This window comes from Bubalus kerabau, chromosome 9 (genome assembly GCF_029407905.1).
Source record: "Bubalus kerabau isolate K-KA32 ecotype Philippines breed swamp buffalo chromosome 9, PCC_UOA_SB_1v2, whole genome shotgun sequence".
NCBI classification, from domain to species: Eukaryota; Metazoa; Chordata; class Mammalia; order Artiodactyla; family Bovidae; genus Bubalus; species Bubalus kerabau.
The window spans coordinates 58,740,041-58,752,980 of record NC_073632.1 but is presented as its reverse complement, the minus strand read 5'-3'; the positions used below and the strand labels follow the sequence as shown (position 1 = coordinate 58,752,980).

Sequence of the window (12,940 nt, the reverse complement as noted above, 5' to 3'; positions counted from 1 at the left end):
GCACATACACACTGAGGAAACCAGAAGGGAAAGAGACACATGTACCCCAATGTTCATCGCAGCACTGTTTATAATAGCCAGGACATGGAAGCAACCTAGATGTCCATCAGCAGATGAATGGATAAGAAAGCTATGGTACATATACACAATAGAGTATTACTCAGCCATTAAAAAGAATACATTTGAATCAGTTCTAATGAGGTGGATGAAACTGGAGCCTATTATACAGAGTGAAGTAAGCCAGAAAGAAAAACACCGATACAGTATACTAACGCATATATATGGAATTTAGAAAGATGGTAACAATAACCCTGTGTACGAGACAGCAAAAGAGACACTGATGTATAGAACAGTCTTATGGACTCTGTGAGAGGGAGAGGGTGGGAAGATTTGGGAGAATGGCATTGAAACATGTAAAATATCATGTATGAAACGAGTTGCCAGTCCAGGTTCGATGCACGATACTGGATGCTTGGGGCTGGTGCACTGGGACGACCTAGAGGGATGGAATGGGGAGGGAGGAGGGAGGAGGGTTCAGGATGGGGAACACATGTATACCTGTGGCGGATTCATTTTGATATTTGGCAAAACTAATACAATTATGTAAAGTTTAAAAATAAAATAAAATTAAAAAAAAAAGTTATTTCAGTAAAATTTTAAAGCAGTTAGTACAAAGAAGCATTAAAAGTTAAATATATCCCTGTACCAGAGGATAAATAATTGATTTTTTTCCAGATGATTTGTAATTTAAATAACTCCCAGCAATTGCTGGCATCATTCCAAACAAAAGTCACCAATATTAAAAGATGTATACTGTGTGAAAACATTTCCTGATCCTTAATATTCTCCAGGCAACAATACTGGAGTGAGTAGCCATTCCCTTCTCTAAGGGTTCTTACCAAGCCAGGGGTTAAACCTGGGACCATCACATTGCAGGTAGATTCTTTACCATCTGAGATACCATGGAAGCCCCCTAATGTTATATTTTAAGCAAATATCAAAATAAAAAAAGAACAATGAAATTATTGAGACCATGACATTGGCATGTGAAAAAGCACTTTTGGATTTTGATTAAGTGAAAAATAACAGGCTTTAGGCCCACAATACCCTTTAATCATTACTCATCCAATAGCTAGTGTCTGTCAACCATGTTTTTATATGGGAGTATCCTAGCCTAAGAGACTTTCCAGGTGACTCAGTGGTAAAGAATCCATCTGCCAATGCAGGAGACGTGGGTTCAATCCTTGGGTCAGGAAGATCTCCTGGAGGAGATGGCAACCCACTTCAGTAATTCTTGTCTAGGATATCCCATGGACAGAGGAGCCTGGTGAGCTACAGTCCATGGGGTCACAAAAGAGTCAGACATGACTTAGCGACTAAACAACAAAAACATTCTAGTCTAAAGTACCCTTTGACACCATGCAATGTAGGAAAGGACTCTCAAAAAAGTTGACCTGCCCTAAAAATTCATTTTACTCATAATACAATTATTTTCAACTATGGAAAGATGATATCACTTGGCTTATTATTTCAATGTGGGTTTTTCGCCCCCTTAAAATAACTTGAAGTACCTATAGTTTGGGTAACTTTAAAAAACAGTTTCTCCTTTTAGTCACTGTGAAATCACTTGGTGTTTTGGAACATTAACTCTCTATACATTGCACTGCTTTCATCATGGCTATTTAATGTCCTTTAAGATGACTGATTCCATCTCCCAGTTCTTCCACATGACTTTGCTGTATTGACTAAACCCCCTGCATGTACTAGAAGCTTTAACTCTCTACAGTCTCCTTCCCTACAGCATAAAAACATGCTGATTCTCTCCCAACCTGTGTTACAGACAGCAACCTTCCCACTCTGTTGCATCTTCTGCCACCCATCTTTTCTCCTTTTAAGTGATAAATTAGAGCAAATAATATCTATAAAAATGTCATACTCTCCTTCATTTTGGTACGCCCTTCTCTGAATATGGCATGAAGGACTGGAGTGTTAGTCCAGATGCCAAGTATTATTCATTATTGGTGAACAGTCTTATCCATGTTATAGCCCATAATTAGAGTATATTAACAGAAGGTTTTTTCCTGCTTATGCTCAGACAGCAAATATTTTTGTCTCTGCTTCTTCCCCGCCCCTTGATGCCTTACCCAGATATGGTAAATTTTCCCCATCTCCCACCTATGGTCATAGTTCCAATGAACTGATAATGGTAAAGGATTATCAAAGCTCTCCCAATGACCAAAAGCAGGGGCCACTGTCACTGAGCTCTGCAGTAGTGTGGCTGACCACACCTATTTTATGTTCTCTATACCTCTTTAGCTTCCTATCACTGCTTTTAAGACACTCTCATCTTTGTTCCAAGTGCCTTTTCTGACTTGTCCACCTGTATTTGACTCTTAGATGTTAGTAATTCTAGAATTCTGTTCTTGATCCTTTATTCAGACCCTCAGAGTATGAATATCCTCAGAGATTTCCAGGTCAGTTTCATCTACATGATAGCCCTCTCCATGGTAGTTTGAGTTTAGAAAATTTTCTTTAAAAGATCTGATTTTATTATTAATATTTTAAACCACACACAGCTCTTCTCAGCAGGGGCCAGAAATGCCTGGCCCCACCCCCATTCCAGGAGATGTGCTAATGGCACTGGATGCCTGGGAGCCAGGAGTGCTAAATACACCCTAGAAACAACCCTGCAGAGACACACCGAAAACCTCCCTGAACCTGCCTAGACCAAAAATTATAGCTAGTTAGAAGAACATAGAATAGAGTTAGTAGAGAAGAATAAGTTACACTTGGAGACACTGTGCACTATTAAACAGCATGAGGATTCCTCTCACAACCGTATTAATACTATTTTCACAACGAATCATCTTTAAAATAACTGGTATCACGTTAAACACATATTGCCCATGCTTACGCTGTGTAACTGTGAATTAAAGTGGAGTGTAATTTATTACTGCTTTATGTATTTTGGTTATTATTAATCAGTGATAAAACAACATATATCTAAGAATTTGTCCAAAATCACTGAAGTCATTCCAAAACAAAACTGGTGAAGTTACTGAACACAATTTTGTCTAGTTTTTCCAAAGTCAAAACACACAATACATCAGATTATGTACACTTCACTAATGCTCCAATTTCTCTGACATTCAGCGAAATAAACATTAATATCTAAATATTTTTAAATGATAGTATGTCCAATATTGCTACTGAATATCTTTGGCTTACCTCATAGGGTAGTTTATCAAAATATCCATTACTTGGCCCTTCCCTGAGAGCAGTACTGCTAAACTTTTTGTTCAGATTGTCGATTTCACAATCATCCTTTTCTTCATAGTCATCTTCATCTAGATCATTCATGTCAATAAGTGAAGTCTTGAGAGAAAGCATGGGCTTGTCCTTCATACCGTGTAATACAACTGCATCTAATTCAGTGTAGTAATCCAGAAGAGAACTATTTATTTCCAGGCGTATAAGATTTGTAGGAAAATTTATCTGCTTAATACAAGGTTTAAACTGGCGAGCTTGAGAAGCATTCACCTTTGTAGGCTTCTCTGACCAAAGAGTCTCCCATCTGCCAAAGAAAGAAATTTCTCTATAATACCATTTAGAATGACATTTCTATTACTGTAAAGTTAGGGCCCCATGCCCAATATGTTCCAGTATGAAGCAAAACCATTAAACAAAGCAGATAGATACAATCGAACCAATAATTATTACCAGGACATGAAAAAATTTTAAATCTAAATGCCATAGACCTTATACTTAAAATATTTTTACTACTTAAATTATTTTTAAAACTCCTTAGAAAGTAATTTTAGGCAGATTTCACAGTTAGTTAAAAATTGGAATCACTAGTCAGAGGTACATAAACAACATTCAGTTTTACAGAAAAAGTAAACTCCAAGTATTAAAGCACATGAAAGAAAGCACTCCTGGACCTTCCTGACAGCGCAGTGGATAAGATTCTGCCTGCCACTGCAGGGGACACAGGTTCAGTCCCTGGTCTGGGAAGATCCCACATGCCATGAAGCAACTAAGCCCATGTGCCACAACTGCCTAGCCCACATGCCTAGAGCCGGTGATCCGCAACAAGAGAAGGCACCACCATAAGAAACCCGAGCACTGCAACAAAGGGAAGCCCCCACGTGCCGCAACTAGAGAAAGCCTGTGGAGCAATGAAGACCCACTACAGCCATAAATAAATTAATTAACTTTAAAAAAAAGAAAGCAAGCACTCCTGTGTGTGTGCCCTAAACCAACTGTGGAAACTAAACTGACCACCTTGCCTTATAAAGGTATCCTTTCCCATTTCTATTACTGGCATCATACAAGTTAAAAAATTTCATTATTCTTTATTTTCTTTTACCCAGTCATTAAGTTTTATCAAAGCTTTCATGAAACTGTCTCATATATGCCCTTCTCCTGAATTTCCATTATTGTCATCTTTGAGTCATCCTTGTATCCTCCATACCTAGCAACTAGCTAACACGTTAACAGATAAGTAACATTTTCTCCTATTTCTTCAAAATGAACTTTTACTATTCAGCCAGGTTAATCATTACTTTCCAGATAATAAATGTATTTTCACAGAAAGGTATTTGCTCATGCTGCCTCTCCACTCAATGAAATGCCTAAATTACAATCATCAGCCTATCTTTTCTTCAAGGACTAATTCATATTCCATGTCTTTACATAGATATTCTTATAAAATTATTTTCCAAAATTATTTAAAGATTCTTCATAACATAGCATCATTAAATATATATACTCTCACATATATGGCATAAATAACCTTTTTTCTAATACTTTTTTCTAATCTATCAGAGAAAATTAAAAACATGGACAGAAATACTTCAATAAATACTTCTTTTGCTGTTTAAATTTACTTTAGCTGGCAGAACTTTTAAATAAAGACTTTATGTCAAGGTCTAAGTACACTTTTAAGTCTCCCAATAAATATTGCAAACTATTTTCAAAGGAGCTTATGCCAACAGTATATAAGAATAACCACTGAAAGCATCCTCTATTTTTATGTATATATTTATTTATTTGGCTGTGCCAGGTCTCAGTTACAGCATTCAGGATCTTTGGTTGTGGTATGTGGGATCTAATTCCCCGACCAGAGATTGAACCCAGGCGCCCTTCCTTGGGAGTCTGGAGTCTTAACCACTGGACCACCAGGGAGTTCCCAGTATTCTCTGTTTTAAAAAAAATAATCTCTAAATTCATAGTGACCCATATCTCTGTGACATAATTTATAATTCACTATTAATAATATTTAAAATATTTTCATATGTTTATTGATCATATCAAATTTTCTTCCTTCCAGTATATTGTCAGTTCATTTCCTTGCCCCAATGACTTATTGATAACCTATGTAAAAATTGATTACAGCAAAGCATTTAGGAAACTGAAATATACAAAAGACTGTGAAACTCAGGGAAGAAATCTGAGCCAAGATTATGGAAGTCATCGACATACAAGTACCATAATGGTCTTTAGACCAAGATGGGAGCAAGATAGGCATACAGCACCAATTTCAGGAGAAGGGAATTTTGGTAATTTCTGCCTTTAGGAATAAAAGCATAAGGCAGAAACTCAATGGGGATTCCAGTAAACATATCACTGACAGTAACAGTAGGAACTTTTACAGTTAACAGAACCCTTATAATCACCCCATATTTGTGAGATTTGCTACTTCTCTCCTGAACACTAGGAATAAAACCCATCAAACATATAAAGAGACTCTGAGTATTTGTATTTAGAGACAACCTGAAAGTAGGAATAGAGAGACTGGCCCCGCTGTATAATCAGCCTTGGGAGGCAGGGGAAGAGTTCAAGGAACACAGCAGGTTGTGGCAGATTTAAGGAGCAAACGAAAGCAGGATGAGCATTCTCACTTTCTGTGACAGGCAGAAGAGCAAATTAGAAATGCCAGCCTAGATTAAGAAGTGCTCCTAAAGTCTAAATGCAAAAATCTTGAGGGTTTCTAACAATGGTATTGATCTGAACACTCTACTGAAGATCCAGGCAGTTCAACAGAGCTAGCCATACAGGAACAGAAGTATGAAACATTTAAAACCATGTTCTTAGGGAAATGCATTCCTAACTTTGGACAGATTGTTTCCAAGAATCCTGGGGTACATGGCAGAAGGTATGAGAAAACTCAGACTTCGGTTCTGCTCATCCTTTTGTTGCTGCTGGAAAATGACATCAAGTGATGTTGAAGGTTTTTCTCATGTCCAAGAAGCAAGGACCACTCAAGACCCTGTGAAATAACTGCCTGCACTGGTTCACAGCACACGTGGACAAAACCAGCCTAGTTTATTGTTTAGCATCAATGAGAAGTTTTTATGAAGCTTAACAGAAACACGGAAAATGTAAAACAGAAATCACCTCTGCCAGGTCCTTTGCAATAAATAAAAACACAGACAAAACGTGTTCTTTATGCAGAGCTGGACCTGTATTATAATGCAAATTACATTATAAAACTATAAATATAAGCTTGAAAACAAGCATTGATTAGAGCAGAAATATTCTATTGAAATAATGCATTAATCCACTAAAGTCTCCCCTCTCTCTCTCACTACTTTGCAAAATGGACAAGGTTAAGATGATACTTTAAAACAACTTCCTTAACATTTCTAGCATGTTTAAACATATAAGGGTTAATGCTATTTTAGTATCACTTTTGCTTCTGACTTTAGATAGTATAAATATTATATATTTAGTTATACATAAATCATAAGTTTAAATATGATACAAGTATAATAATATCAAATCATCAGTTTTTAGAAATATTTTTAAATGTCTAAACATAAAAAAAAATCAGGTATCATTAATTATATTTTATTTTGATTTTTCTTGATAAACTAAAAAGTAACTAAGAAAAGTGCTAAAAAGATGAAAAATTATTTTATAGGTCTGTGGCCATTTAAATTAACATTAACTATGAGACCAATACAATTGATTTAGGAGTATCTGCACTAAAGTGAATTTTTGTTTAAAATTCTACCAGAACTAGACTATATTATTTTAAAGTTAGAAAAATATCTACCCAACAAGAGAATATATCAATATCTTTTTAAAATTATAGTATAGTTGATTTATAACATTAGTTTCAGGTGTACAACACAATGATTCAATATTTTCATAGGTTATAAAATGTTATTATATTACAAAATAATGACTATTTTAAAATATTGGTTGTATTTCCTATGCCAAAATCTTTCTGTTTAGAAAACTAAAGCCTGAACTTTAAAAACTAGTGAGTGAAAGCAAGCAAGCACATACAAATAAATGCACATGTGCATGCCTGTGTACACATAATACACACAAACATACACACTTACACATAATTTTCCATGAGATAGCCCTGACTCTCTTAATCCTTTAGACCCAGAGCTGCGCGGATGAGATTAAACTGCTCTAAGTCATGGCTTCTGTAGTCTGCACATTTATATGCTAACTTTATCTGCCCATACAGTATATTCCTCTACTGGACAAATCTGACAAACAATTATTTTAAATCTACAGTCGCATGTAAAGAATTTAATGTGGAATCCCCATCAGACTGTGCCTCGTCTGCACTTGAAGAACTTAATTCCGGGGTGGTATCAGCATTCTCTTCACCAGTCCACTTATTTTTCCTTCTCTTGATTGTACTGAATGCCCACTAAGTGTCCAGTGCTTGGACACTAGACACTCTCTCTCTAACTGTTGACCTGCTGTTACCCACTGGGAAAGTCTCTCTAGGGCTCCCAGGAAGCAGCAGGTGCACAAGAGAGGAAGAGAGATGTTTATCAATAGAAACTGGATAAAGCAAGTTTTCTAACATATTCAGGTTGGAAGCCAGGCACATGGATGCAAATTACTTCCCTGTAACCAAAATTTTTCCTGGTTACTAAGCACATCTAGTAGTCAGCACAAAGAAAGATCTCTTGCCAACACTGTTCCATTTTACCAGCTGAAAGTGAAAGGAGAGAATAGGAAAACAAGAATAAAATTAAAGTATTCTAAGAGGTATACTTAACTCACTTTGTGTTTCTCAGCCCGCTGCTAATGGGCACTAATAAATTGGCATCTGCTTTAAAAAAAAAAACCAATAAAGGGTCTGATTATTTCTGACTTAAATGACAAAATCATGCTTCACAAAATCAAGGGGACCAGATCATGACCAATTCGTGAAATCACTGCTTAAGCAACTTCCTTTGGCAGCAAATCCTGTGACAGCCATTTTCTTCCTCATTGCTTTCTTAACTTCAATACTATATAGTGAAAATGCTTTCAACACTCAAGAGTACCACTAAATTTTAACCCCAAATAGCTTTATTCCAATCAGTTTATTTAATATGACCTCAATTTCTCTTCTCTTTTCCCTGTCTCTCTCTCTTCCAATGTGTAACCCTGCACTTGCCTTTTTTCTGACTCTTACATAAGCATCTATTAAGATCTTATCCTCAGGACCAGGACACTCTATACGATTTTCTTTTCTCTTGGTAGAACACTAGGCAAGAAGTCAAAAGACTTTGAGATCTTACAGGACTAATTGTAACTTTCCCACTTCACTCACCGAATATAAGAAATGTAATCAGACAAAATGGGGAAAGATTGCTTTTCAATTTGCTGGGACACATTCATTTCCCATTAACAAATTCTTAAACTACTCCAACACACTCGATTACTTGCTAAGCCTTAAGGTGGAAATAAGGGCTTCCCAGGTGGCTCAGTGGTTAAGAAACCGCCTGCAATGCAGGAGACTCAGATTTGATCCCTGGGTCACGAAAATCCCCTGGAGAAGGAAATGGCAATCCGCTCCAGTAATCCTGCCAGGAAAATCCCATGGACAGAGGAGCCTAGTGGGCTACAGTCCACAGGGTCACAAAGAGTCAGAATCAGACACGACTGAGAGACTGAGCACATACATACACGCACACATATACATGTAAAGTTGCCAATTGCTCTTTATTTGAGATTCTGAGCATGCTAATTTCTCCGTATAAACTGGGGTTTCTTTTACGAAATGACAGTGATGAAAATGACATTGGTAGCAAAGTAAATAATCTGAAAACTCTGTACCAGTTCTCTTTTATTATCAATATATTATGTCTACCAGTGTATTAGAGCTGACTTTCTCTACCTATGCTCAGCTTATTTCCTGGTAGTTCCATGCTCATACCCCAGATCTGCAGCCTTGCTCCTTAGGGCTCCCAATTGCAGCCTTCTACAGAGAACTACACGGGTTCCCAGAGCCTCTTCATCAGAGAGTGGCAGGTCTCTGGAAGACTTCCATCCCCCTCCCACTCCCCCAGCTCACAGCCCAAGACAGACCAGCAGGGGTGTCTGAGTCCAGCTCCCTGGCAACTCAGCCTCCAGGCTGACTGGGCCTTCACAGACACTGCATCCTTGCCTTCTTCCCTTCCTTACAGCACTTTCCCTGCTCTCTTACTGGTTTCTCCAGGAGCACTTTCCTAACAAACCCTTGGTGGAGGAACAGTATTCTCAGGTCTGCTTCTGGGAAACTGGATCCAAGAGCTCTACGAATTCCCACAGCTTGTGACTCCTTGACAGCTTGTTCTCTCCACTCTGGGACTTGTCTCACTTCTTGGAACACCGGGATTTCACCTCATGATTCCACTTTTGCACGTGCTGTTCTCACTTCACCTTTCCTATCCAAATTAAAGCCTTACTCAACCCTCAGTCCCAAGTAAGTCACTTCCTCTGGGAGGACTTCTCTGAGCCCCACAGGCTTTCCTCTGTCAGCACAGGCACCTGGCAGTACCCCAGTCCTTTTCCAGGCTGGCCTGTAAAACTCAAAGAACAAGACTCACATCAGTCCAGTCCTCTGTTTTGTTCCCAGCAGTGAGTGAGCAGAGAAGGTGTTCAATCAATGTTTCTGACTGTCTAAAGATTCACCAGAATGCTACCACTTACTAAATCTGGGCAGAAGAATTGTGGGGTTTTTTAATACAAATTGTGGGGTATTTTCTAACAAGTTTTTTAAACAATGAAACTGATTTCATGATCAGTAAAAATTTTAGGCCCTTTTTTTATCCTGCAGTAATATATATTAGTTAGATTCTTTTCCTCAAAAGCTAATGGTGTTTTCTGTGAAATAAGGCTAAAAATCAGTTAAGCAAAGTAGACTTACATCTGTAAATATAAAGTCCTTTTCATCACAATCACACACTACAACTCTCAGCTAGGAACCCAAGAGCATGATTTATAGTCACAATCAGTTATGCAGAAATTAAGTTTTATATCTTATCCAGATACTGGTTCATCTTTTTAAGGAAAAACTAGATAGCTTTGTAGGAAAGAGGCAGAGAATGACAGACTCCAACAAAACAGTTTTCACATAAGCAAGCATCCTATTCAAACAAATTCAAAGCATCCCCTTTCAGAAAAAAAGAAAAAATATAATAAAGGATATGTATAATAAAGGATACCGGTTTTCTGTGTTTTAAAAAACTGATTCATTAATAACATTGTTGACAATGAATTATCAAACTTGTTCTTATAAGAATGAATAAAGATTATACCAGGGGTGTCCAGCTTGAGCTGAGCTGTATTCTGCATTTGCTTCCTGGTAGCCTGGGAGGTGTTCCTTGGAGCTGAGGAGACAAGGACCTCTTCTCAACTCAAAGGGAGGAGAGTGTTAAGCCACACCAGATCTGTGCCTATTCCTCCTCTATGGGCAGTTGAGCTCCTACAGTTTAACAGGTGCCCACAAACTGCTCTTGGCCTAGAATAAGCTCATAAGGGCAGAGATTTTTGTCTATTTTGTTCATTGTTCATTAATGTACCTCAACACAGAGAACAATGCTTAGTACATGGTAGACACTCAAATATTTAATGAATGAATAGATGAAGCAACATAAAGATTTTAAACTGGTAAGATTAACAAGTAATAGAACATGGACAAATATTAATAACATGATAGACAGTTCAAGGAGAAGGAAATATAAATGGCTCTTAAACATGAGAAAACATTCAACCTCAGAGATGATAAAATAATTTTAACTTAAAGTTAACATGAGATAACATTTTTCACCTACCAAATTAACAAAAATGCTAAAATTTATTAAAACACTCTACAGGGGAGGCTTTGGTAAAACACACATCCATGTACACTGCTGGTGGGAACATAAATAGGTAGAGCCTCCTTGAAGGGAAATCTGGCGCGTGTTAACACTACAAATACACAGGCCCTTGGCCCCGCAACATTTCTCGCAAGTGACCCACATGCGTGATTGTACACATGCAAAGTGACTCAACAGCAGGGTTATTCATTGTATTAACACTAATAATAGCAAAGTATGGGAACAACTAAGAAGCCATCAATAGGGGAGTGGTTAATGAGTTGGCGTATACATATACTGTACATTACTTGCAACTGTAGAAAAGAATAAGGAGGCTCTCTTTGCATTTATATGAAAAGATCCAATATATACCACTAAGTGAAACAAATAAGGTGTAGAACAATGTAAACAGTGTGCTTATTTTTGTGTATAAAGAAAAGTAAAATGAATATATTTGTATTTGTTTACATCTGCATAACAAAACTCTGGAACAATGCAAAGGAAGTGGATAAAAGTGGTTATTTTGAGTGTAGGGTGGATCCTAGGCACATGGAGAACAGGGTATAAGAATGCATTATGTACTTTTTAGATTACGGAATATAATTACCTAATCAAATAATTAGATTCTAAAAAATCAGGAGGCTGAACTACAGAAACAAGACAGGAAGAGAGAGGCACCATGATGCAAATCAATGATGTAAATAAATATGTTTTTAGGGAGAATGCATGAACACTTAAGGCAGCATTTATTTTTAAATGAATATATTTGTTACAAAAACATCCATTTAACATTAAAGCTAATCCCCTAAGGACCTCCTCTAAAGTATTACTCTGTAGGCTGACTTTGAGTTAACCAAAGTGTTTAAAAGCAATAACATGATGCCTGTTTGAAAATATGTTAGAAATCATACTTCCAACTAACTTCTCAGATTGGCTCATGTTCCAGTTAGTTCAAATCATGCTTTTCATTTATAGTAAACTCACACAAAAATCTCACAATCCATGATTATTATGGGGTGAGGTATTATAGGTATAAAGAATGCATTAAATTTATCTGATCCTTCTTTCCCTATCAGAAAAGTAAGGGAAATTTAAAAAAATTGAATTTGTTTAAATTACCTAAGAGAAAGCTTTCAATGAAAAAAGACCTCCAGTATTGAAACCACCACCATCTTTCAGCAGTAAAATGTAGTCATTAAAAAAAATGAGTCTTACCTGACTTCAGCCAGTGGACCTGGGGAATAGGGATTTGCAGAACAAGCTAGAATTCTAATGACTGCTCCAGGATGATAGGTTTCCAGAACGTGAACAGCTGTAGGATACACCTGTTGTTCAAAAGCAAGTTCCACATAGTCTTGGCTCTGGAAATTTGCCGGTGTCCTCTTGAATGGCACAGGGGCACTAGGACACTGATCCCACCATGTTCCATAAGTTCGAAACACAGCTGTCTGAGTAAAGTCACCGGAACTCGGAAATACATTTGGGACACCTGCTAAGTTCCACATGGTATAGGACATGCTATTCTCACTCCCATAATGGGAGCTGAAATCCACTACCTCTTTGGCATACTGGACCACCTCTGCATTCAGAGGGGAGGTCCGGCTATTTGATTCTACAGTTCTATGGCTGTTCATTATTTCTCCTCTTGTAGCCGTCCTGGCTCGGCGCCGAAGGCACATATAATAAAACATAGTCAGAACTGTTAACATGGGAAAGACCGGTGACATCTAGGTGTGAATTATGAAGCTTCAAAAGGTCAGGTGTCCTCAGTAAGACGCATGAACTCTTTGAAGGATGTTCTAAAAAAATGAATGGCTTGGTGAAATAAAATAATTTAAATAAGTAGAAAAATGCAT

General features: G+C 37.4%; 1 protein-coding gene across 2 annotated transcripts in view; it reads right to left on the bottom strand.

Moving 5' to 3' along the window:
* Positions 1–12,940, bottom strand: part of FBXL4 (F-box and leucine rich repeat protein 4) — a 74,423-nt gene that overhangs the window by 40,857 nt on the left and 20,626 nt on the right. For both annotated transcript variants that reach the window (XM_055535422.1, XM_055535423.1), the window contains exons 3-4: positions 12,300–12,883; positions 3,229–3,574 (exon numbers count right to left, since the gene is read on the bottom strand). In XM_055535422.1, coding sequence (XP_055391397.1) covers positions 3,229–3,574; positions 12,300–12,811 — 858 coding nt within the window. In that variant the 5' untranslated portion in view covers positions 12,812–12,883. The remainder of the gene's footprint in view (positions 1–3,228; positions 3,575–12,299; positions 12,884–12,940) is intronic.